General features: G+C 49.6%; 1 protein-coding gene across 1 annotated transcript in view; it reads left to right on the top strand.

Moving 5' to 3' along the window:
- The window catches only part of FXYD6 (FXYD domain containing ion transport regulator 6), a 155,483-nt gene that overhangs the window by 105,759 nt on the left and 23,917 nt on the right, over window positions 1–25,807 (top strand). Inside the window, exon 8 of the mRNA XM_073585668.1 lies at window positions 16,061–16,112. Coding sequence (XP_073441769.1) covers window positions 16,061–16,112 — 52 coding nt within the window. The remainder of the gene's footprint in view (window positions 1–16,060; window positions 16,113–25,807) is intronic.

Raw genomic sequence — 25,807 nt, 5'->3', positions numbered from 1 at the left:
CTATCCTAAGCCCTAAACATGTGCACACAAGGGGTTAACACTCACAGTAAAGTTGGTGTCTCAGTTCCTTCCTGGGGGCCCCTTGCAGTTTTCTGCAAGATGATGCTGACCTCCCTGGGAGCTCTGTGCAATGTGGTCTTGTCCTTGTTTGATGATCCTGAGCCTGTTCCTAGAAACGGTGAATTCCCTCTTCTGAATTCCTTCCTTGTATATCTTTGTGGCTCCTCGCAGCAACACAGGAAAACTACCTTCGTTTTCCCCAGGAGGGTCTACACAATCCCACGAGTTCAGTCAGTTACAAGCTGCACGTTACAGTCTGAACAGCCCCTCCCCTCTCCATAGCTAGAAGGGCAAACTAAAGCAGTCTTTTGAAGGGTAGAACAGAATGTACCATTGCATCAGCCAAGGGGGTGCTGTCTCTTAAAGTGGCAGCGTGTCTCTGCTGTCCATAGCAATGTCAGCCCCTTACACTTGTGCACTGGGCTTAGTCGTGGGGAACAGAAAAGGGCAAAGCCCAAACTTTTCCCACAAAGCTGAAGCCGAAGCCACAATTGTCCACAATGTCTTGTGCTGAAGTATTAAGATTTCCTGTCACTGGAAATAAGGAGACAAGGCTGACCCCTGATAACAGCCCACAGCATTATACTTCTCCACCATCTGTACAGCAGCACTGTGCATTCAGGGGGTAACGTTCTCTTGGAATCACCAAACCCAGACTCCTTCATTGTGCGTGGTGATATACGGCTGCCTGCAGCTGCTCGGCCATGAAGAGGAGGTCTGGACTCTGCAGTTATGGAGTCAGCAGAGCGTTGGTGACTTTTCCGCCCTCTGCTCCTCAGCACTCGGCCCCCACTCTGTAACTGAATGGAGCACATTTTACAGGATGGCATCAAGTGCGTAATGTGTAAAGATGGAAAGTAAACCTAAAGGAGAGATAAAATTGCTGTTTACATCTTACAGCTGGATACGATATCCTCTGGTGTTTCTACAGAATATCAATGTGCTGGTAATCACAGAAATAGCTGGGTAGACCACCATAATGTCACATGCCTGATAAGTGTGGGTTAGTGGCAAGCATGTGCACTCAACTGACTCTGTCACTTACCAGTGATCCACAATTATACAACATGGAACGCGAAGATTTTGCAGCACTGTGTGCGCCAGCACTGACACTGTGAGTGTACCGCTGGGCTCTGCTAGTGTCAGAGCACACATGCAGGGAGCGCTTGCTGTGAGAAAACAAGCACTGTCACTGTCAAATCAGATATGCAAATGGAAGGTGTAACGGATCCCCCAGCCATTAGCCACACCAAGGGTGCACCGCAGCACTCAGTTCCATGTGGATTCATGGTTAATTGTTCAGCATCTACACCGTTACAATGTTAGTTACTGGTGTGACTTCTATAAGGGCTGAGTATCCTCTTTAAATGTATTTTTTTCACTTTGGGGGTGATCGACCCTCTGTAAAATACCACATTTTCTGAACACAAACAAGCACAGCATGGGTCATGGCCTCAGGGTCTCCTCACACATTGCGTCCTTTGGAAAATCACATTGCTTTTTGCTGTAATTTTCGGAGTGGTTTCACAGTGTTACACCCTGGCCCCCTCCTTTTTTTCTGGCTTGGATTCTAATCTTAGGTACAACATCAGGACAATCCTGTTTTCTCAGCCCGTTGGACAGAACTAGTGACACAATTGACACTCATGAATTGTTCCAATTAGTTGCTCTCACAGTCGGCCCGCGTCCTCGGGAGGTAACAGATCACCTATACAGCGGTGTCATATTCCAGCATGAAGGACTAAACAATGCCACCAAAGTAATACCATCGACATAGAATTTTCCGCAATATTGTGTAAGTCATATATCTATCTCTGGGATCAGCCTTTGGCAAGCTGGCATCCTGTGCTGGATTATTTTGACACCCTTCCCCCACCTGAGATTACAACCATAGAAGGAAACTAATTACATTTGTCTTCATTTGCTCCATTTTTTTTCTAATGGAAACAATGAAAAAAAAGAGCAACTTCAGAAAGTTGTGAGTGAGTATGACTAGTGGTGAGCAAGTATGCTTGATATTCGAGTTTTCCGAGCATGCTCGGTTGGCCTCCGAGTATTTTGGGCGTGCCTGGAGATTTAGTTCTGTGTCCGTAGCTGCATGACAGCCTGAATACATGCGATGATCGCCTGTTTGTTAGGAAATGCCCACATGTATTCGGGCTGTCTAGCAGCCGCAAATCATGCAGCTGTGGTGACCGAAACTAAATCTCTGAGCACAACCAAATTCTTGGAGATCACCCGAGCATGCTTTGGAAAACCCGAGCAACGAGTATACTCGATCATCACTACAAACGACCTATTTTCTTCAGATTTTTATTAAAAATTCCTATAAAGTTCTATGTGTCTCCAGAGAGAGAGAGAGAGAAGAGAATTTTTCAGCCGCCAGAACAGAGTTTAGGGTTAAATTTCCGGATGAGTGAAGTCTTTCGGGCATGCGCAGTGAGAAGTGCAGATCCTGCCGCCCGAAAAAACGTTGCATGGTCCGTTCGGGCATGTCGGCGGACATCAAAATTTTGGCGTCCACATCTTGCGGTTCCGCTTTGCTCTCGCACCGCACGTTTGCTCTCGCTCCGCATCTTGCGGTTCTGCCTTGCTCCGTTCCTTGCAGTTCTGCCCCTGCTCCGCATACCTGTGGTTCTGTTCAGCACTTACTCCGCAACCTTGCGACTCTTCTCTGCTCCGCAACCTTGCGGTTCTGCTCTGCTTCCGTTCTGCATCCTGTGGACCTTGTTCCCAAATCAACTCCAGTTCCTCCAGTCTGAACAGGCCCCTACCTGTTTCCATATACCTGCCCGTATTCCTGTCCCTACCTAGTCAGCACCTGTCCTGCCAGAGTGCCAGTCGTGCCCGCCTGCCAGTGTCTCAGCCGTGCCCACCTGCCAGTGTCTCAGCCGTGCCCACCTGCCAGTGTCTCAGCCGTGCCCACCTGCCAGTGTCTCAGCCGTGCCAGCCTGTCTGCCAGTCGAGCCCGTTGCCTGTTCCTGTCCTAGCGTTCCATCCCTCAATGGGATCAACAGCCACAGCCAGACACCAGCCAGGAGTGGTACCTTGCCGCACAAGCCTGACCTCACAATCAGAGGCTCCAGTGAACAACAGGGTAGCTGCTTAGTCATGCCCCTTCCAGGGTAGTCTGGTTTGTGGCACAGTGGGGCCACACCCTACACGTTCGCGCCAACCTGTCAGCGTGCGAGCGTAACAATTACAACCATAAAGAAATACCCATGCTCAATCAAGATGATAAACTGAGAATGATCCTAAGAGACAATGTTCGATTTACAGCCAAAAAAGCCACCACCTTAGGTTCACTTTTTTCCCCGGGTCTTTTCTGGAGTAATCCAAATACATCTTGTATACAAAAAAAACTGGCTTGATGTAAAAGGTTTCTTTAAATGTGGAGGTACAAGCTATAAAACGTGCGATTTTGCGCAGAAAACCTGGTGGTTTTGTTCTACACATAATGCTTCTGTATTTCCTATAAAGGACGATATTAATTGTAATACGTCCAATGTGGTCTATCTAATTGAATGCACTAAATGTAAACCGCAATATACGAGATGTACAACCTGTCATTTAAAAATTAGCATCAGACGTCATATCTCGGATGTGGTGAATCCGAATACATTATCAGCATCTGCGGCATCCAGACACTTTGCTAATTCCCATAAGGGCTGTTTAAAACACTTTAAATTGTGTTACTGAGAAGGTACCATATTTTTCGGACTATAAGAAGCACTTTTTCTCCAAAAAAATTTGGGGGAAAATGGGGGTGCATCTTATAGTCGCAATGTACTTACAAGTAATGTGGCGGCAGCAGGAGTCAGGCGATTCTGCAGTGGTCCGACGCTGCAAGGTCATGATCACCAGCCCACCGGAGAACCGGAGGATTCTCCCGTGGGCCCTGGCATCTGGTGGGCCCTGGCACCTGCAGGCATACAGGGCCAGCAGTTGCCTAGGGCCCCCGCTGCTCCAGGGGCCCCCAGCCAGTGGTGTGTCGCACACCATGCAGCTGCTATGGGGGCCCCTGCCAGCGGAGCAGCAGCGGGTGTCAGGAGGCAGGAGCCCCTGTCCCCACTGCTAAAGAGAAATGAATATTCACTGCGAAGCAGTGCATATCATTTCAGGTCTCCACCCCCAGAGGCCCCGCCCCCAGCCCAGTAAGCCGCTCTGCAGACTACAGCTGTAAATCAGGGCCGGCGCCGCCCTCAGTCCTCTCTTCTCCTGGCTCACAGCCAGTGCGCGATGACGTCACTACATCGCGCACCCGCTGTGTGTCTGGCAGAGGGGGCAGCTCCTGACACTGAAGCCGGAATCAGCGTGGGAGCGAGGAGGAGAGGTGAGTATTGTGTTTTGTTTTGTTTTTTATATCTCTCTCGCTCTATCTATCTATCTCTATCTATCTATCTATCTCTCTTATATCTATCTATCTATCTCTATTATCTATATCTATCTATCTCTATATCTATCTCTATCTATTATCTATATCTGTCTATTTCTATATCTATCTCTATCTATCGCTCTATCTTTATAGCTATCTTTCTATCTCTACATCTATCTCTATATCTTTCTATATATCTCTATATCTATCTATTATGTCTATCTATCTATCTCTATATCTATTATCTCTATATTTATTATCTATCTAGCTACCATCTATATCTATCTATCTTTATCTATATATATCTCTATCTAATATCTATATCTATCTCTATACCTATCTATCTATTTATCCGTTATCTATCTCTATATCTTTTCTCTGTATCTATCTATCTCTATATCTATATCTCTCGCTATATCTCTATATCTATCTCTATCTTTATATCTATATCTATCTCTATCTATCTCTATATCTATTTCTCTCTATATCTATCTCTATAGCTATCTATCTATCTCTATCTATCTCTATATCTATCTCTCTGTATATCTAGCTATCGCTCTATCTCTATATCTATATTTCTATCTATATATCTATCTATCTTTATCTATTTATCTCTATATCTTTTCTCTGTATCTATCTCTCTCTATATCTATATCTATCTATCTCTATATATATCTATTATCTCTATATCTATTTCTCTCTATATCTCTCTCTATATCTATCTATTTATCTCTATATCTATCTCTCTGTATATCTATCTTTCTATCTCTATATCTATCTATCTATTTCTATCTATTATCTATCTCTATCTATCTCTCTATCTCTACATCTATCTCTATATCTATCTATCTTTCTATCTATCTTTCTATCTATCTCTATATCTATCTATATCTATCTATCTCTATTATCTATATCTACCTATCTCTATATCTTTCTATCTTACTCTCTATATCTTTTATCTCTATATTTATTATCTATCTATCTCTATCTATTATCTATATCTATCTATTTATCGATCTCTGTATCTATCTCTATATCTATCTCTCTCTATCTACCACTCTCTCTATCTCTATATCTATCTATCTCTATATCTATCTATTATCTCTATATCTATCTACCTATCTATCTCTATATCTATCTCTATATCTGTTTCTCTCTATATCTATCTCTATATCTCTCTCTCTATCAGGGGTGGATTAAGGGTAGCCAGGGCCCGGGGCAGTTCAGACTCTGTGGGCCCCCCTCGTCACGTGACGGGGGTCACGAATCGTAGAGCCACACTCTACGTAGAGAATAATGGGGCCTCCAGCACCGACCTCCACCCGCAGAGCCGCACTCCACATAGAGAATAATGGAGCCTCCAGCACCGACCTCCACCCGCAGAGCCACACTCCACATAGAGAATAATGGAGCCTCCAGCACCGACCTCCACCCGCAGAGCCGCACTCCACATAGAGAATAATGGAGCCTCCAGCACCGACCTCCACCCGCAGAGCCACACTCCACATAGAGAATAATGGGGCCTCCAGCACCTACCTCCACCCGCAGAGCCGCACTCCACATAGAGAATAATGGGGCCTCCAGCACCGACCTCCACCCGCAGAGCCGCACTCCACATAGAGAATAATGGAGCCTCCAGCACCAACCTCCACCCGCAGAGCCGCACTCCACATAGAGAATAATGGGGCCTCCAGCACCGACCTCCACCCGCAGAGCCACACTCCACATAGAGAATAATGGGGCCTCCAGCACCGACCTCCACCCGCAGAGCCGCACTCCACATAGAGAATAATGGAGCCTCCAGCACCAACCTCCACCCGCAGAGCCGCACTCCACATAGAGAATAATGGAGCTCCCAGCACCGACCTCCACCTGCAGAGCCCCACTCCACATAGAGAATAATGGAGCCTCCAGCACCGACCTCCACCCGCAGAGCCGCACTCCACATAGAGAATAATGGAGCCTCCAGCACCGACCTCCACCCGCAGAGCCGCACTCCACATAGGGAATAATGGAGCCTCCAGCACTGACCTCCACCCGCAGAGCCGCACTCCACATAGAGAATAATGGAGCCTCCAGCACTGACCTCCACCCGCAGAGCCGCACTCCACATAGAGAATAATGGAGCCTCCAGCACCAACCTCCACCCGCACTCCACATAGAGAATAATGGGGCCTCCAGCACTGACCTCCACCCGCAGAGCCGCACTCCACATAGAGAATAATGGAGCCTCCAGCACCTACCTCCACCCGCAGAGCCACACTCCACATAGAGAATAATGGGGCCTCCAGCACCTATCTCCACCCGCAGAGCCTCACTCCATATAGAGAATAATGGAGCCTCCAGCACCGACCTCCACCCGCAGAGCCACACTCTACATAGAGAATAATGGGGCCTCCAGCACCGACCTCCACCCGCAGAGCCACACTCTACATAGAGAATAATGGGGCCTCCAGCACCGACCTCCACCCGCAGAGCCGCACTCCACATAGAGAATAATGGGGCCTCCAGCACCGACCTCCACCTGCAGAGCCCCACTCCACATAGAGAATAATGGAGCCTCCAGCACCGACCTCCACCCGCAGAGCCTCACTCCACATAGGGAATAATGGAGCCTCCAAGAACTAACCTCCACCCGCAGAGCCGCACTCCACATAGAGAATAATGGAGCCTCCAGCACCGACCTCCACCCGCAGAGCCGCACTCCACATAGAGAATAATGGAGCCTCCAGCACCGACCTCCACCCGCAGAGCCGCACTCCACATAGAGAATAATGGGGCCTCCAGCACCAACCTCCACCCGCAGAGCCGCACTCCACATAGAGAATAATGGGGCCTCCAGCACCTACCTCCACCCGCACTCCACATAGAGAATAATGGGGCCTCCAGCACTGACCTCCACCCGCAGAGCCGCACTCCACATAGAGAATAATGGGGCCTCCAGCACCGACCTCCACCCGCAGAGCCGCACTCCACATAGAGAATAATGGAGCCTCCAGCACCAACCTCCACCCGCACTCCACATAGAGAATAATGGGGCCTCCAGCACTGACCTCCACCCGCAGAGCCGCACTCCACATAGAGAATAATGGAGCCTCCAGCACCAACCTCCACCCGCAGAGCCGCACTCCACATAGAGAATAATGGGGCCTCCAGCACCTACCTCCACCCGCACTCCACATAGAGAATAATGGGGCCTCCAGCACTGACCTCCACCCGCAGAGCCGCACTCCACATAGAGAATAATGGGGCCTCCAGCACCGACCTCCACCCGCAGAGCCGCACTCCACATAGAGAATAATGGAGCCTCCAGCACCAACCTCCACCCGCACTCCACATAGAGAATAATGGGGCCTCCAGCACTGACCTCCACCCGCAGAGCCGCACTCCACATAGAGAATAATGGAGCCTCCAGCACCTACCTCCACCCGCAGAGCCACACTCCACATAGAGAATAATGGGGCCTCCAGCACCGACCTCCACCCGCAGAGCCACACTCCACATAGAGAATAATGAAGCCTCCAGCACTGACCTCCACCCGCAGAGCCGCACTCCACATAGAGAATAATGGAGCCTCCAGCACCTACCTCCACCCGCAGAGCCACACTCCACATAGAGAATAATGGGGCCTCCAGCACCGACCTCCACCCGCAGAGCCGCACTCCACATAGAGAATAATGGAGCCTCCAGCACCTACCTCCACCCACAGAGCCGCACTCCACATAGAGAATAATGGAGCCTCCAGCACCGACCTCCACCCGCACTCCACATAGAGAATAATGGGGCCTCCAGCACCAACCTCCACCCGCACTCCACATAGAGAATAATGGGGCCTCCAGCACCAACCTCCACCCGCACTCCACATAGAGAATAATGGGGCCTCCAGCACTGACCTCCACCCGCAGAGCCGCACTCCACATAGAGAATAATGGAGCCTCCAGCACCTACCTCCACCCGCAGAGCCGCACTCCACATAGAGAATAATGGAGCCTCCAGCACCGACCTCCACCCGCAGAGCCGCACTCCACATAGAGAATAATGGGGCCTCCAGCACCTACCTCCACCCGCACTCCACATAGAGAATAATGGGGCCTCCAGCACCTACCTCCACCCGCACTCCACATAGAGAATAATGGGGCCTCCAGCACCGACCTCCACCCGCAGAGCCGCACTCCACATAGAGAATAATGGAGCCTCCAGCACCAACCTCCACCCGCACTCCACATAGAGAATAATGGGGCCTCCAGCACTGACCTCCACCCGCAGAGCCGCACTCCACATAGAGAATAATGGAGCCTCCAGCACCTACCTCCACCCGCAGAGCCACACTCCACATAGAGAATAATGGGGCCTCCAGCACCGACCTCCACCCGCAGAGCCGCACTCCACATAGAGAATAATGGAGCCTCCAGCACCTACCTCCACCCACAGAGCCGCACTCCACATAGAGAATAATGGAGCCTCCAGCACCGACCTCCACCCGCACTCCACATAGAGAATAATGGGGCCTCCAGCACCAACCTCCACCCGCACTCCACATAGAGAATAATGGGGCCTCCAGCACCAACCTCCACCCGCACTCCACATAGAGAATAATGGGGCCTCCAGCACTGACCTCCACCCGCAGAGCCGCACTCCACATAGAGAATAATGGAGCCTCCAGCACCTACCTCCACCCGCAGAGCCACACTTCACATAGAGAATAATGGGGCCTCCAGCACCGACCTCCACCCGCAGAGCCACACTCCACATAGAGAATAATGGAGCCTCCAGCACCGACCTCCACCCGCAGAGCCGCACTCCACATAGAGAATAATGGAGCCTCCAGCACCGACCTCCACCCGCAGAGCCGCACTCCACATAGAGAATAATGGGGCCTCCAGCACCGACCTCCACCCGCAGAGCCACACTCCACATAGAGAATAATGGAGCCTCCAGCACCGACCTCCACCCGCACTCCACATAGAGAATAATGGGGCCTCCAGCACCAACCTCCACCCGCACTCCACATAGAGAATAATGGGGCCTCCAGCACCAACCTCCACCCGCACTCCACATAGAGAATAATGGGGCCTCCAGCACTGACCTCCACCCGCAGAGCCGCACTCCACATAGAGAATAATGGAGCCTCCAGCACCTACCTCCACCCGCAGAGCCACACTCCACATAGAGAATAATGGGGCCTCCAGCACCGACCTCCACCCGCAGAGCCACACTCCACATAGAGAATAATGGAGCCTCCAGCACCGACCTCCACCCGCAGAGCCGCACTCCACATAGAGAATAATGGAGCCTCCAGCACCGACCTCCACCCGCAGAGCCGCACTCCACATAGAGAATAATGGAGCCTCCAGCACCGACCTCCACCCGCAGAGCCGCACTCCACATAGAGAATAATGGGGCCTCCAGCACTGACCTCCACAAGCAGAGCCACACTCCACATAGAGAATAATGGGGCCTCCAGCACCTACCTCCACCCGCTGAGCCGAACACTCCACATAGAGAATAATGGAGCCTCCAGCACCGACCTCCACCCGCTGAGCCGAACACTCCACATAGAGAATAATGGAGCCTCCAGCACCGACCTCCACCCGCAGAGCCGCACTCCACATAGAGAATAATGGGGCCTCCAGCACTGACCTCCACCCGCAGAGCCACACTCCACATAGAGAATAATGGAGCCTCCAGCACCGACCTCCACCCGCAGAGCCGCACTCCACATAGAGAATAATGGGGCCTCCAGCACCGACCTCCACCCGCAGAGCCGCACTCCACATAGAGAATAATGGGGCCTCCAGCACCGACCTCCACCCGCAGAGCCACACTCCACATAGAGAATAATGGGGCCTCCAGCACCGACCTCCACCCGCAGAGCCGCACTCCACATAGAGAATAATGGGGCCTCCAGCACCGACCTCCACCCGCAGAGCCACACTCCACATAGAGAATAATGGGGCCTCCAGCACCTACCTCCACCCGCTGAGCCGAACACTCCACATAGAGAATAATGGAGCCTCCAGCACCGACCTCCACCCGCAGAGCCGCACTCCACATAGAGAATAATGGAGCCTCCAGCACCGACCTCCACCCGCAGAGCCACACTCCACATAGAATAATGGGGCCTCCAGCACCGACCTCCACCCGCAGAGCCGCACTCCACATAGAGAATAATGGAGCCTCCAGCACCGACCTCCACCCGCAGAGCCGCACTCCACATAGAGAATAATGGGGCCTCCAGCACCTACCTCCACCCGCAGAGCCGCACTCCACATAGAGAATAATGGAGTCTCCGGCACCGACCTCCACCCGCAGAGCCACACTCCACATAGAGAATAATGGAGCCTCCAGCACCGACCTCCACCCGCAGAGCCGCACTCCACATAGAGAATAATGGAGCCTCCAGCACCGACCTCCACCCGCAGAGCCGCACTCCACAGAGAATAATGGAGCCTCCAGCACCGACCTCCACCCGCAGAGCCGCACTCCACATAGAGAATAATGGAGCCTCCAGCACCGACCTCCACCCGCAGAGCCGCACTCCACATAGAGAATAATGGGGCCTCCAGCACCGACCTCCACCCGCAGAGCCGCACTCCACATAGAGAATAATGGAGCCTCCAGCACCGACCTCCACCCGCAGAGCCGCACTCCACATAGAGAATAATGGAGCCTCCAGCACCGACCTCCACCCGCACTCCACATAGAGAATAATGGGGCCTCCAGCACCGACCTCCACCCGCAGAGCCGCACTCCACATAGAGAATAATGGAGCCTCCAGCACCGACCTCCACCCGCAGAGCCGCACTCCACATAGAAAATAATGGAGCCTCCAGCACCGACCTCCACCCGCAGAGCCGCACTCCACATAGAAAATAATGGAGCCTCCAGCACCGACCTCCACCCGCAGAGCCGCACTCCACATAGAAAATAATGGAGCCTCCAGCACCGACCTCCACCCGCAGAGCCGCACTCCACATAGAGAATAATGGAGCCTCCAGCACCTACCTCCACCCGCAGAGCCGCACTCCACATAGAGAATAATGGAGCCTCCAGCACCGACCTCCACCCGCACTCCACATAGAGAATAATGGGGCCTCCAGCACCGACCTCCACCCGCAGAGCCGCACTCCACATAGAGAATAATGGGGCCTCCAGCACCAACCTCCACCCGCACTCCACATAGAGAATAATGGAGCCTCCAGCACCTACCTCCACCCGCAGAGCCGCACTCCACATAGAGAATAATGGAGCCTCCAGCACCGACCTCCACCCGCAGAGCCGCACTCCACATAGAGAATAATGGAGCCTCCAGCACCGACCTCCACCCGCAGAGCCGCACTCCACATAGAGAATAATGGAGCCTCCAGCACCGACCTCCACCCGCAGAGCCGCACTCCACATAGAGAATAATGGAGCCTCCAGCACCGACCTCCACCCGCAGAGCCGCACTCCACATAGAGAATAATGGAGCCTCCAGCACCGACCTCCACCCGCAGAGCCGCACTCCACATAGAGAATAATGGAGCCTCCAGCACCGACCTCCACCCGCAGAGCCGCACTCCACATAGAGAATAATGGGGCCTCCAGCACCGACCTCCACCCGCAGAGCCGCACTCCACATAGAGAATAATGGAGCCTCCAGCACCGACCTCCACCCGCAGAGCCGCACTCCACATAGAGAATAATGGAGCCTCCAGCACCGACCTCCACCCGCAGAGCCGCACTCCACATAGAGAATAATGGAGCCTCCAGCACCGACCTCCACCCGCAGAGCCGCACTCCACATAGAGAATAATGGAGCCTCCAGCACCTACCTCCACCCGCAGAGCCGCACTCCACATAGAGAATAATGGAGCCTCCAAGAACTAACCTCCACCCGCAGAGCCGCACTCCACATAGAGAATAATGGGGCCTCCAGCACCGACCTCCACCCGCACTCCCCATAGAGAATAATGGAGCCTCCAGCACCGACCTCCACCCGCAGAGCCACACTCCACATAGAGAATAATGGAGCCTCCAGCACCGACCTCCACCCGCAGAGCCGCACTCCACATAGAGAATAATGGAGCCTCCAGCACCGACCTCCACCCGCAGAGCCGCACTCCACATAGAGAATAATGGAGCCTCCAGCACCGACCTCCACCCGCAGAGCCGCACTCCACATAGAGAATAATGGAGCCTCCAGCACCGACCTCCACCCGCAGAGCCGCACTCCACATAGAGAATAATGGAGCCTCCAGCACCGACCTCCACCCGCAGAGCCGCACTCCACATACATGGCTGCTCTCAGTGCTCAGCGCTGTGCGCACAGGACCTGTGATGAGGTCACAGGAGGGGAGGAGACAGGGGTCACATGATCGGGGGCCCTGACACCTTACCTCCTGTGATCTCATCACAAGCCTTTGCACGCTACTTGTAGATGCTGCTGGTAGCAGAGCACATAATGCCGCCCCCACGGTCACTCACTTTTAGGTGGGGAGAAGATGGAGTGCCATTGCAGCAGCCAGCAGGAATGTGGTGGGGGCCCCCTTGGAAGCTCTTGTGGTGGGGGCCCCGGGGCTGAAGCCCCGCCTGCCCTGCCTATAATCCGGCCCTGCGCGGTGGCGGATTATAATGGGGCAATTTACTGGCCTGGGCTGTGGGCCCCTTAACCCCACTGGGCCCGGGGCAACTGCCCAAATTGACCTCATTATAATCCGCCACTGCTCTCTATAGCTATCTATATATTATCTCTATATCTATCTATATATTATCTCTATATCTATCTATATATTATCTCTATATCTATCTATCTATCTCTATATCTATCTATCTCTATATCTATCTATCTCTATATCTATCTGTTATCTATATTTATCTGTTATCTCTATATCTATCTGTTATCTCTATATCTATCTCTCTATATCTCTCTATCTCTATATCTATCTTTCTATCTAACACTATATCTCTATATCTATCTATCTCTATCTCTCTTTATCTATCTATCTATTCATCTATCCATCTATCTCTATATCTATCTCTATATCTATCTATTATATCTATCTATTATCTCTATTATCTATATCTATCTATCTATCTCTATCTATCTCTATATCTCTCTCTATATCTATCTATCTTTCTAACTCTATATCTATCTCTATACATATCTTTATATCTAGCTATTATCTCTATATCTATCTCTATATCTATCTTTCTATATCTATCTGTCTCTATATCTGTCTCTATATCTATCTATTTCTATATCTAATATCTCTATATCTATCTATCTCTATATATATCTCTATATCTATTTTTATTTATAGCCACCTATCTATATATATTTATCTCTATATCTATCTATATATGTCTATATTATTATTATTATTATATCTGTATATCTCTATCTATTATCTATCTCTCTATATCTTTCTATCTATAGCTATCTATCTCTATATCTATCCATTATCTATTTTCTATCTATCTCTATATCTATCTACCTATCGATCTATCTATCTATCTATCTATCTATATTTCTTTCTATATCTATCTTTATATCTATCTCTATCTATCTCTATGAATCTTTCTATCTATATCTATCCATTATCTACTTTCTATCCATTATCTACTATCTATCTCTATATCTATCTATTTCTACATCTATCTTTCTATCTATATCTATCTAACTCTATATCTATATATCTATATAGCATTATACCCTATGAGGGGGTGCATTATTCCCTATGAGGGGGGCAGTATTATACCCTATGAGGGGGCAGCATTATACCCTATGAGGAGGCAGCATTATACCCTATGAGGAGGCAGCATTATTCCCTATGAGGGGGGCGGTATTATACCCTATGAGGGGGGCAGCATTATACCCTATGAGGGGGTGCATTATTCCCTATGAGGGGGTGCATTATTCCCTATGAGGGGGGCAGTATTATACCCTATGAGGGGGGCAGCATTATACCCTATGAGGGGGTGCATTATACCCTATGAGGGGGTGCATTATACCCTATGAGGGGGGCAGTATTATATTCTATGAGATGGCTGCATTATATTCTATGAGATGGCTGCATTATATTCTATGAGGGGTCTACATTATATTCTATGAGGGGGCTGCTTTATATTCTATGAGGGGGCTACCCCAACTCCTGCTACATAATTAAGACATGTACAACCTTATATTATACCCGGATATTAGCGTGTTTTACCGCACAATTGGTGGTCTGGTATTTAACTCTATGCAGCTACATAGTGGGCCCCAAGAATGATTTTCTCTGGTGGGCCCAAGGTGTTCCAGTCCGACGCTGATGATCACACCCCCATCCCAGGCTGGTGTGGCAGTATTCGGCGGTGCGCAGTGGTGCGAGGGCTCCACTGACATTTTCTGAAAGCCTGCAGCCCCCGCACTTCCATGTGATGGGTGGCTTTCCTGGAAATGGCTGCCGGAAGCGGCACATGCGCAGATTGAGATCTCGGCAACAAGATCTCGGTGCCGAGATCTCAATCTGCGCATGTGCTGCCCCCAGCGGCCATTTTCATGGAGGTCACTGCATCGCAGCAGTGCATGTGCGGGGGCTCCGGGCTTTCACAAAATGTTGGCAGAGCCAACACTCCTCTGAGCACCGACGAACCTGCCTCACCAGTCTGGGATGGGATTTCCCGGAGGCCACTGCTTCACAGCAATGAATGTATGGAGGCTCTGGCCTTTCAGAACTTTTCGGCGGAGCAAGCGCACCACGAGCACCGCAGAACCTGCCTCACCAGTCTGGGATGGGAGTCATATCGCTGGACCACCAAATACCCTCTGTGACCACGCTCCACCATTACTTCTGATTTCCCCCGGTAAGCTGAATTTGGACTGTAAGACAGACCCCCATTTGACGCATTAATTTTTTTCCCCTATTTTCCTCTTGAAAATTTGGGGTGCGTCTTATAGTCCGGTGCGTCTTATAATAGTCCGAAAAATAGGGGACCATAAGCGCATACTATTGAACAGGGAGTCATATTGGATATTCATGTTAGACACACGTATCCCACGTGGTCTGAATGCTAGGCAGGACTTAATTAAACAATAATTTAATAATTTCAGTTAATATTGATGTCATCTTACCGGCATGGTTTTCTATTCAATTATGTTTGCTATATATTCCTCAGTCTTTTGTATATCTATGTTGGTTTTAATTATGTTAAACACCAGGTTGAATTCTATTTTAATCATGTGACCAATAGGATTGTTAGACACATTATTTAAGGTTTTCTTTTTTGTCAAGAGGTTAGATCATGAGTAGGACACATGCGTTGATCTGGCCTAATTGTGTACTGCGCCCGACAATGTGTTTTTCTCTGTTTTTATAACTTTATGATAAAAGTTCTTTTAGCCACTCCCACCCATCGCTGGATCCTTTTTTCCCTAATTATTATGGCTGCTCAACCTGATCCGTGCAAGGCGTCGGCTGGCATCAGGGAGTCCAAACACAGGCTATTGTAAGCTGACTATACCTTTTCTTACTCTTTGCATTTGGCACAATCTTAAAGGGCTTTTGCCATAATCACAATTTTTTTTCCTATTCATAGGATAGGGGATAACTTGATGATCGTCATGAGTCTGATTGCTGCCACCCCCAGCGATCCTGAAAACAGGGCTCCGGAACTCCAAGAACAAAGTTCCTCTGGAGACTGGAAAAAGCCAGAGGTCAGAGCACTGAAGAGCCGGACTTTGGATAGAGTATAAATTGTGATTTTGGGAAAACCCCTTTAAGTTCAGACTCATAGCTGCTAAATGTGGATGAAAATCCATCATTTGAATTGGCAAATTAACTTTCACTGGTCATTGTGGTGTCCGTGTGCTGTGCATTGTGCACACTATGTGCTGTCCGTGTGTTGTGCACATATTGTGCTGTCTTTATGTTGTGCATTGTGCACCCAATGTGCTGTCTGTGTGCTGTGCATTGTGCATATATTGTGCTGTCAATGTGCTGTGCGCTGCGCACACTATGTGCTGTCAATGTGCTGTGCGCACTATGTGCTATCTGGGTGCTGTGCATTGTGCACACTATGTGCTATCTGGGTGCTGTGCATTGTGCACGCTATGTGCTGTCTGTGTGCCGTGCGTTGTGCACGCTATGTGCTGTCTGTGTGCCGTGCGTTGTGCACGCTATGTGCTGTCTGTGTGCCGTGCGTTGTGCACGCTATGTGCTGTCTGTGTGCCGTGCGTTGTGCACGCTATGTGCTGTCTGTGTGCCGTGCGTTGTGCACGCTATGTGCTGTCTGTGTGCCGTGCGTTGTGCACGCTATGTGCTGTCTGTGTGCCGTGCGTTGTGCACGCTATGTGCTGTCTGTGTGCCGTGCGTTGTGCACGCTATGTGCTGTCTGTGTGCCGTGCGTTGTGCACGCTATGTGCTGTCTGTGTGCCGTGCGTTGTGCACGCTATGTGCTGTCTGTGTGCCGTGTGTTGTGCACGCTATGTGCTGTCTGTGTGCCGTGCGTTGTGCATGCTATGTGCTGTGTACCGTTGTGCACGCTATGTGCTGTCTGTGTACCGTGCATTGTGCTTGCTATGTGCTGTCTGTGTGCCGTGCGTTGTGCACGCTATGTGCTGTCTGTGTGCCGTGCGTTGTGCACGCTATGTGCTGTCTGTGTGCCGTGCGTTGTGTACGCTATGTGCTGTCTGTGTGCCGTGCGTTGTGTACGCTATGTGCTGTCTGTGTGCCGTGCGTTGTGCACGCTATGTGCTGTCTGTGTGCCGTGCGTTGTGCACGCTATGTGCTGTCTGTGTGCCGTGCGTTGTGCACGCTATGTGCTGTCTGTGTGCCGTGCGTTGTGCACGCTATGTGCTGTCTGTGTGCCGTGCGTTGTGCACGCTATGTGCTGTCTGTGTGCCGTGCGTTGTGCACGCTATGTGCTGTCTGTGTGCCGTGCGTTGTGCACGCTATGTGCTGTCTGTGTGCCGTGCGTTGTGCACGCTATGTGCTGTCTGTGTGCCGTGCGTTGTGCACGCTATGTGCTGTCTGTGTGCCGTGCGTTGTGCACGCTATGTGCTGTCTGTGTGCCGTGCGTTGTGCACGCTATGTGCTGTCTGTGTGCCGTGCGTTGTGCACGCTATGTGCTGTCTGTGTGCCGTGCGTTGTGCACGCTATGTGCTGTCTGTGTGCCGTGCGTTGTGCACGCTATGTGCTGTCTGTGTGCCGTGCGTTGTGCACGCTATGTGCTGTCTGTGTGCCGTGCGTTGTGCACGCTATGTGCTGTCTGTGTGCCGTGCGTTGTGCACGCTATGTGCTGTCTGTGTGCCGTGCGTTGTGCACGCTATGTGCTGTCTGTGTGCCGTGCGTTGTGCATGCTATGTGCTGTGTACCGTTGTGCACGCTATGTGCTGTCTGTGTGCCGTGCGTTGTGCACGCTATGTGCTGTCTGTGTGCCGTGCGTTGTGCACGCTATGTGCTGTCTGTGTGCCGTGCGTTGTGCACGCTATGTGCTGTCTGTGTGCCGTGCGTTGTGCACGCTATGTGCTGTCTGTGTGCCGTGCGTTGTGCACGCTATGTGCTGTCTGTGTGCCGTGCGTTGTGCATGCTATGTGCTGTGTACCGTTGTGCACGCTATGTGCTGTCTGTGTACCGTGCATTGTGCTTGCTATGTGCTGTCTGTGTGCCGTGCGTTGTGCACGCTTTGTGCTGTCTGTGTGCCGTGCGTTGTGCACGCTTTGTGCTGTCTGTGTGCCGTGCGTTGTGCACGCTTTGTGCTGTCTGTGTGCCGTGCGTTGTGCACGCTATGTGCTGTCTGTGTGCCGTGCGTTGTGCATGCTATGTGTGTTGTGCACGCTATGTGCTGTCTGTGTGCCGTGCGTTGTGCACGCTATGTGCTGTCTGTGTGCCGTGCGTTGTGCACGCTATGTGCTGTCTGTGTGCCGTGCGTTGTGCACGCTATGTGCTGTCTGTGTGCCGTGCGTTGTGCACGCTATGTGCTGTCTGTGTGCCGTGCGTTGTGCACGCTATGTGCTGTCTGTGTGCCGTGCGTTGTGCACGCTATGTGCTGTCTGTGTGCCGTGCGTTGTGCATGCTATGTGCTGTGTACCGTTGTGCACGCTATGTGCTGTCTGTGTACCGTGCATTGTGCTTGCTATGTGCTGTCTGTGTGCCGTGCGTTGTGCACGCTATGTGCTGTCTGTGTGCCGTGCGTTGTGCACGCTATGTGCTGTCTGTGTGCCGTGCGTTGTGTACGCTATGTGCTGTCTGTGTGCCGTGCGTTGTGTACGCTATGTGCTGTCTGTGTGCCGTGCGTTGTGCACGCTATGTGCTGTCTGTGTGCCGTGCGTTGTGCACGCTATGTGCTGTCTGTGTGCCGTGCGTTGTGCACGCTATGTGCTGTCTGTGTGCCGTGCGTTGTGCACGCTATGTGCTGTCTGTGTGCCGTGCGTTGTGCACGCTATGTGCTGTCTGTGTGCCGTGCGTTGTGCACGCTATGTGCTGTCTGTGTGCCGTGCGTTGTGCACGCTATGTGCTGTCTGTGTGCCGTGCGTTGTGCACGCTATGTGCTGTCTGTGTGCCGTGCGTTGTGCACGCTATGTGCTGTCTGTGTGCCGTGCGTTGTGCACGCTATGTGCTGTCTGTGTGCCGTGCGTTGTGCACGCTATGTGCTGTCTGTGTGCCGTGCGTTGTGCACGCTATGTGCTGTCTGTGTGCCGTGCGTTGTGCACGCTATGTGCTGTCTGTGTGCCGTGCGTTGTGCACGCTATGTGCTGTCTGTGTGCCGTGCGTTGTGCACGCTATGTGCTGTCTGTGTGCCGTGCGTTGTGCACGCTATGTGCTGTCTGTGTGCCGTGCGTTGTGCACGCTATGTGCTGTCTGTGTGCCGTGCGTTGTGCACGCTATGTGCTGTCTGTGTGCCGTGCGTTGTGCACGCTATGTGCTGTCTGTGTGCCGTGCGTTGTGCACGCTATGTGCTGTCTGTGTGCCGTGCGTTGTGCATGCTATGTGCTGTGTACCGTTGTGCACGCTATGTGCTGTCTGTGTACCGTGCATTGTGCTTGCTATGTGCTGTCTGTGTGCCGTGCGTTGTGCACGCTATGTGCTGTCTGTGTGCCGTGCGTTGTGCACGCTATGTGCTGTCTGTGTGCCGTGCGTTGTGCACGCTATGTGCTGTCTGTGTGCCGTGCGTTGTGCACGCTATGTGCTGTCTGTGTGCCGTGCGTTGTGCATGCTATGTGCTGTGTACCGTTGTGCACGCTATGTGCTGTCTGTGTACCGTGCATTGTGCTTGCTTTGTGCTGTCTGTGTGCCGTGCGTTGTGCACGCTTTGTGCTGTCTGTGTGCCGTGCGTTGTGCACGCTTTGTGCTGTCTGTGTGCCGTGCGTTGTGCACGCTTTGTGCTGTCTGTGTGCCGTGCGTTGTGCACGCTATGTGCTGTCTGTGTGCCGTGCGTTGTGCACGCTATGTGTGTTGTGCACGCTATGTGCTGTCTGTGTGCCGTGCGTTGTGCACGCTATGTGCTGTCTGTGTGCCGTGCGTTGTGCACGCTATGTGCTGTCTGTGTGCCATGCGTTGTGCACGCTATGTGCTGTCTGTGTGCCGTGCGTTGTGCACGCTATGTGCTGTCTGTGTGCCGTGCGTTGTGCACGCTATGTGCTGTCTGTGTGCCGTGCGTTGTGCACGCTATGTGCTGTGTGGCGTGCGTTGTGCACGCTATGTGCTGTCTGTGTGCCGTGCGTTGTGCACGCTATGTGCTGTCTGTGTGCCGTGCGTTGTGCACGCTATGTGCTGTCTGTGTGCCGTGCGTTGTGCACGCTATGTGCTGTCTGTGTGCCGTGCGTTGTGCACGCTATGTGCTGTCTGTGTGCCGTGCGTTGTGCACGCTATGTGCTGTCTGTGTGCCGTGCGTTGTGCACGCTATGTGCTGTCTGTGTGCCGTGCGTTGTGCACGCTATGTGCTGTCTGTGTGCCGTGCGTTGTGCACGCTATGTGCTGTGTGCCGTGCGTTGTGCACGCTATGTGCTGTCTGTGTACCGTGCTTTGTGCACGCTATGTGCTGTCTGTGTACCGTGCTTTGTGCACGCTATGTGCTGTCTGTGTGCCGTGCATTGTGCTTGCTATGTGCTGTCTGTGTGCCGTGCGTTGTGCACGCTATGTGCTGTCTGTGTGCCGTGCGTTGTGCTTGCTATGTGCTGTCTGTGTGCCGTGTGTTGTGCACGCTATGTGCTGTCTGTGTGCTGAGATAATCTGCCGGCCGATTGCTCCTGTGTTCTCTGACACGTCGGCCAGCGGATTATCTCAGGGATAACAATGTATTCAGCACTCTGAAATTGGACGTGCCCGATTGACATACATCTCTCCTGACCATCAGTTGGCCGGTGCCTCCACACACATTAGACTGGTTGATATTGGCGGCTTCAGCCAACATTAGTCTGCTGTGTATGGGGAGACGAAGTCTCTAGACTCACAACAGATATTCGATTTATCTGTTTGCTCCACTTGGACGTCTGTACATTGCATGGCGCACTGAGCCTCATGTAGTGAAACGTCCCATATAAACTAGCAATGTTATAATCTGACCAAGGCCGGGGTCACACTTGCGAGTGTGATGTGAGAAACTCGCGCGAGTCTCTCGAATCAATAACGGGCACTGCCGCCGACACTCGGACCGGAGTGTGCGGCTGCATGTATTTCTATGCAGCTGAATGATGCGAGAGATGAGTTTCTCGCATCACACTCACAAGTGTGACCCCGGCCCAATTCAGACACTGAATTCCATAAACTGTCAGCGCTTCATCACGTTCTAATTCATAGATGAAAATTTTCGACAGCATGAAAAACAAAACGTGATCCGTCAATCAGAACATAGGAGAAATGTGAATTTATTCAGTTTAACTGATTTTATTTAAAAATAAAACAAGAAGAAAAGTCATGAAAATAAAAGGGACAACAAAATACGGAATAAGGAACACAGAAAAGCCACCAAATGGGGAGCTGACGTGGACACACATCGGAATGGAAAGGGCATTCAATGCTTTATTTTTCAGGATGGAAATCAGCCGATTTTGACACTGGTTGTCTGAATAAGCCCTTAGGCTTGGAGGAAACAATGAGAACCTCTTCTTTCACCCTTTTGCCTCTTCTTTGCCTCCATTGTCTGGAGATTAGAAAGTGTTCTTGTAATTTTCCAGAACCTCTCCCCATTCTCCTCTATCCAAATCCAGCATCCTCGTGACTGCAAGAAATATTACTCCGGGGGTGGTTAATGTTTAATGAAGGCTGTCTTTGAATATTTGTCCTATCTGCGGAGTCACACCAGGCATTGTGCACTTGAACTGGTGAAGAAGAAGGGACACCTGAGGCATGGCTGATGGTAAGATGAGATGCTGGAGCCACATGCTAGATATTCATTTTCTGTGTATAATGCCCCCCCAGTCTTCTGTATTCTGACCGTACCCCAGTATTAGACTTTACTTCTTTCCCAGATGTTGCATTTACCTACTGTCTTTTAACTCAAACAAATTCTAAAAGTTTCCATCTTCATACTAAGATGTAGCAGCGCTGATTTTGCAATGTGCCGCAATGTATCGTAATATCAAAATGATGTTTTCTTGCACTTACATAGATTTTTACATTATTTTAATATAGATTCACATGACCATATTATCAGAAATGTCTTTATTTTATTTGGTCAAAAGTGGAAGAAATAATTCAAACTTTCCCTTAAGTGTTTGTAACTTTTTTAGGGAAAAAATAGACATTTGACATAATCATGAGAGTCCAGTTTAATCAAACAGTGATAGAGTGGATGCTGATCCAGAATTAGCTATGTTACATCTGTACACACTGTAAAATGACATTAGTACAGTGTACATATGTTCAAATAGGGGATTAGGTTTGGCAAGAAGGTATGAATCATGGGTATATCTTCCCTCTTCCATATTTAGTCTTCTTTACTATACTTGAAGATATGTTCTTCCATTCACAGTATCAGTGCATTCAAATGACAAATCGGACCGCAATCTCAATATTTAAACATTCATAGATCACATATTCCATGTCTGGGTCTAGAACAAGAGTACAACGCCCCCCCCTAAAAGAATGTAATCAGGAGGGGGAGTACACTAAACAGAGTAGCCATAAACCACCAGTAAGGTTAAAATATAATTTATTGAAAAAAAAGTATATTAAAAAATTATTACCATTATATACTTTTAAGTCTAACAAAAAGGAAAAGAGGTGGGGAGCATCAAAAATCGAATGTACAATGCAATATTCAGGACAAGAAACGCCAATTGAAACAGTATATGTCAAACACATAGCATTATAGAAGCCAAGTGGCCATAAACAATAGATGAAGCAGTGAAGGAGGATAGAGTGAGTCTCCCACGTCTCCCCGACGCACGTTTTGCATATAAACTTTATCAAGGGGAAGTATAAAAAAAATTGGACTGCAATGCATGGGCTAGCCTACAGGTTTTCCCGTATGAATCTGTCGGAAGATCCACCGGTCAGTCCGTACATTGCAGTCCGATTTATATGATCATCTGAATGCACCCTATTAAGCTTCCATGTATCAGAATTTTCCCCAGGCCTTCCTCCCTTTCCTGTACCCTTCTGTTGCTTAGGCCTTGTTTATACATTACATTTTTGCTGTGTTTTTTCTCCTTGTGTTTCCAAGGGTAAAAAATGATGCAGCTTACAATATCAGAAAAGTGAATGAGATTTCTGAAATCTCCTGAAAGTGTTTATTTTTGCCTTGCCGATATGAGCCATCAGAGCATTTTTTTTTTTTTCAAATTTGCAGCATGTCAATTCTTTCAACATTTTTCACCCTATGAAAACAGTCTGTCTGTGAAAATTGGACCAGACTCAGATGTCATCCAAGTGCGGTCCGATGTTTTCCACGGACACATAGACATAAATTGCCAAGCGTGATCTGAATCGGATGCAACTCGTGTATGGTGCGATTTTTTTTCCCTTGGAACGACGTAGTCCATGGAAAAAATCAGGCATGTGCAAGGCCTCGTAAAAATAACGTGGAGACAAGTATGATCCATCAAAACAACGGATAGCAATTGTCTGTTTTTTACAGTCTTGTGCACGAACCCTTACACATAGATATTTACTGTTAGAGTTTGTGCAAATTGTCTCTTCAGAGAGGAAGAGGACAAGAACTCCAGTGCCACCTATTGGAAGCAGCAATCCTAAAAGTCAATATTGACTCTCTAATGAGTCTTTTCACATGACTCAAGGGGGTTTTACACATAGCGATATCGCTAGCAATATCGCTATAACGCCACTGATTTTGTGACGTTATAGTGATATTGCTAGCGATATCGCTATGTGTGATACTTACCTCTGACCGGCTCCCCCGCTGTCCATCGCTGATCGCGCGAGATCGGCCGGCTCCATTTCTCGTCGGGTGCTTCCTGCTGTGGAGACGAACGACGCATGGACGCGGACGGGAGGACGTCAGGATCGCCGCTTCTGAAAGGTAAGTATCGTCCGCTGTATCGTTGCTGCATCTCTGTGAGATCTGCCTGTGTGGCAGCTCACTAGCGATTATTTAGCGATGCACCAGCGATCCTGACCGGGTCGTATCGTGTCCACAAATGGATTTATTTATTTAACTCATTTATATAGTGCCATTAATTCCACAGCACTTTACAGACATTATTGGCACTGTCCCCAATGGGGCTCACAATCTATATTCCCCATCAGTATGTCTTTAGAATGTGAGAGGAAACCCACGCAAACACGGGGAGAACATACAAACTCCTTGCAGATGTTGTCCTTGGACCCCAGTACTGCAGTGCTAACCACTGAGCCACCATGCCACCCTTTCCCATTGAAATGAGTAGGAAGTGTTTTCCAAGCCCTTTTGAAGCAATTTTTCAGGAGGATATTAGAGCGGGTCAGACGCTCTGTGTGAACATAGTTTTGGGGTTTGACCCTCCTAAGTACAAACATTGGGATTGTTGAGCCTGGTAAGTTCAGAAGCTCCATGTGAACATAACTTTGGGGTTCTTGACCCTTATAAGAACAGTTTGACAGTTGTAAGTACAAACTTTGGGTTTTGGACCGTCACTAGTACAAATTTTGGGGTTCTTGCCGTAAGTACAGTTTGACCCTTGCAAGTACAAACTTTGGGGCCTTGACCTTCTTGAGTACAAACTTTGGTGTTCTTGACCCTTGTAAGTACAGTTTGACCCTTGTAAGTACAAACTTTGGGATTCTTGACCCTCATAAATCCAAACTTTTGGTTTCTTGGCCCTCAGAAATAGAGTTTGACTCTTGTAAGTACAAACTTTGGTGTTCTTGACCTTCATAAGTACAGTTTGACACTCCTAAGTACAAAATTTGGGGTTCTTGACCTTTGTAAGTACAGTTTGGCTTTGGCAAACTACTTTGATAGTGGTCTAGTGGTTACCTGTGCCAGCTTTGCAGTCTTCAAATGGTCACTTCAGTTATTAGCCTGTCACATAGCCAATCAGTACCCAAATAGTTAAGGTTTATCATAGAATGGTAGAGTTGGAAGGGACCTCCTGGGTCATCTGGTCCACCCCCTTGCTCAAAGCAGGATTCACTAAATCATCCCAGACAGATGGATGTCTTGTGGCAGCCTATTCCACTCATTGATCACACTAACTGATCACCCTAACTGTCAAAAAGTTTTTTCTAATATCTAATCTGTGTCTCCTCCCATTCAGTTTCATCCTATTGCTTCTAGTCTTTCCTTGTGAAAATGAGAATAAAGATGATCCTTCTACAATGCGACAGCCCTTGAGATATTTCTAGATAGCTATTAAGTCTCCTCTCAGTCTTCTCTTCTGCAAGCTAAACATTCCCAAGTCATGCAACCTTTCCTCATAAGACAGGGTTTGCAGACCGGTCACCATTCTGGTCGCTCTTTTCTGAACTTGCTCCAGTTTGTTGATGTCTTTTTTAAAAATGTGGTGCCCAAAACTGGACACAGTATTCCAGATGAGGTCTGACCAAAGAGGAGTAGAGGGAAATAATGACTTCAAGTGATCTACAGTAAACTGTATGCTTCTGTTAATACATCCTAGAATTGCATTAGCCTTTTTTGCTGCTGCATCACGCTGTTTATGCACAAGCGCACGTCCGTGTGCATTAACTTTTAGGTAAAGTTTACATATGGCAATTTCAAAGCAGCATAAAAAAACAAGACTACATAAAAACAAAAGAGTTTTTGTATCAATAATACAATGATACGTATGCATATTTCCTTTTCAGAAAGGAAAAGGACTGGAACTTTATAGTGCCACCTGTTGGAATTTTGCAAAGTTGTTTCCTTGCAGAAAAACTAGGAAATATCTGTTGTCTGCACTGTGTGTACAAGTGCTTTGTATTACATTGATTATGATGACACACGAACCAGAAATCATAAATCCGGCTCTCC

The sequence above is a fragment of the Dendrobates tinctorius genome, unplaced genomic scaffold, assembly GCF_039654945.1.
Source record: "Dendrobates tinctorius isolate UK_male_01 unplaced genomic scaffold, ASM3965494v1 ptg000086l, whole genome shotgun sequence".
Taxonomy (NCBI): domain Eukaryota; kingdom Metazoa; phylum Chordata; class Amphibia; order Anura; family Dendrobatidae; genus Dendrobates; species Dendrobates tinctorius.
The sequence above is the reverse complement of the archived record's forward strand: the minus strand, read 5'-3'. Positions and strand labels throughout refer to the sequence as shown.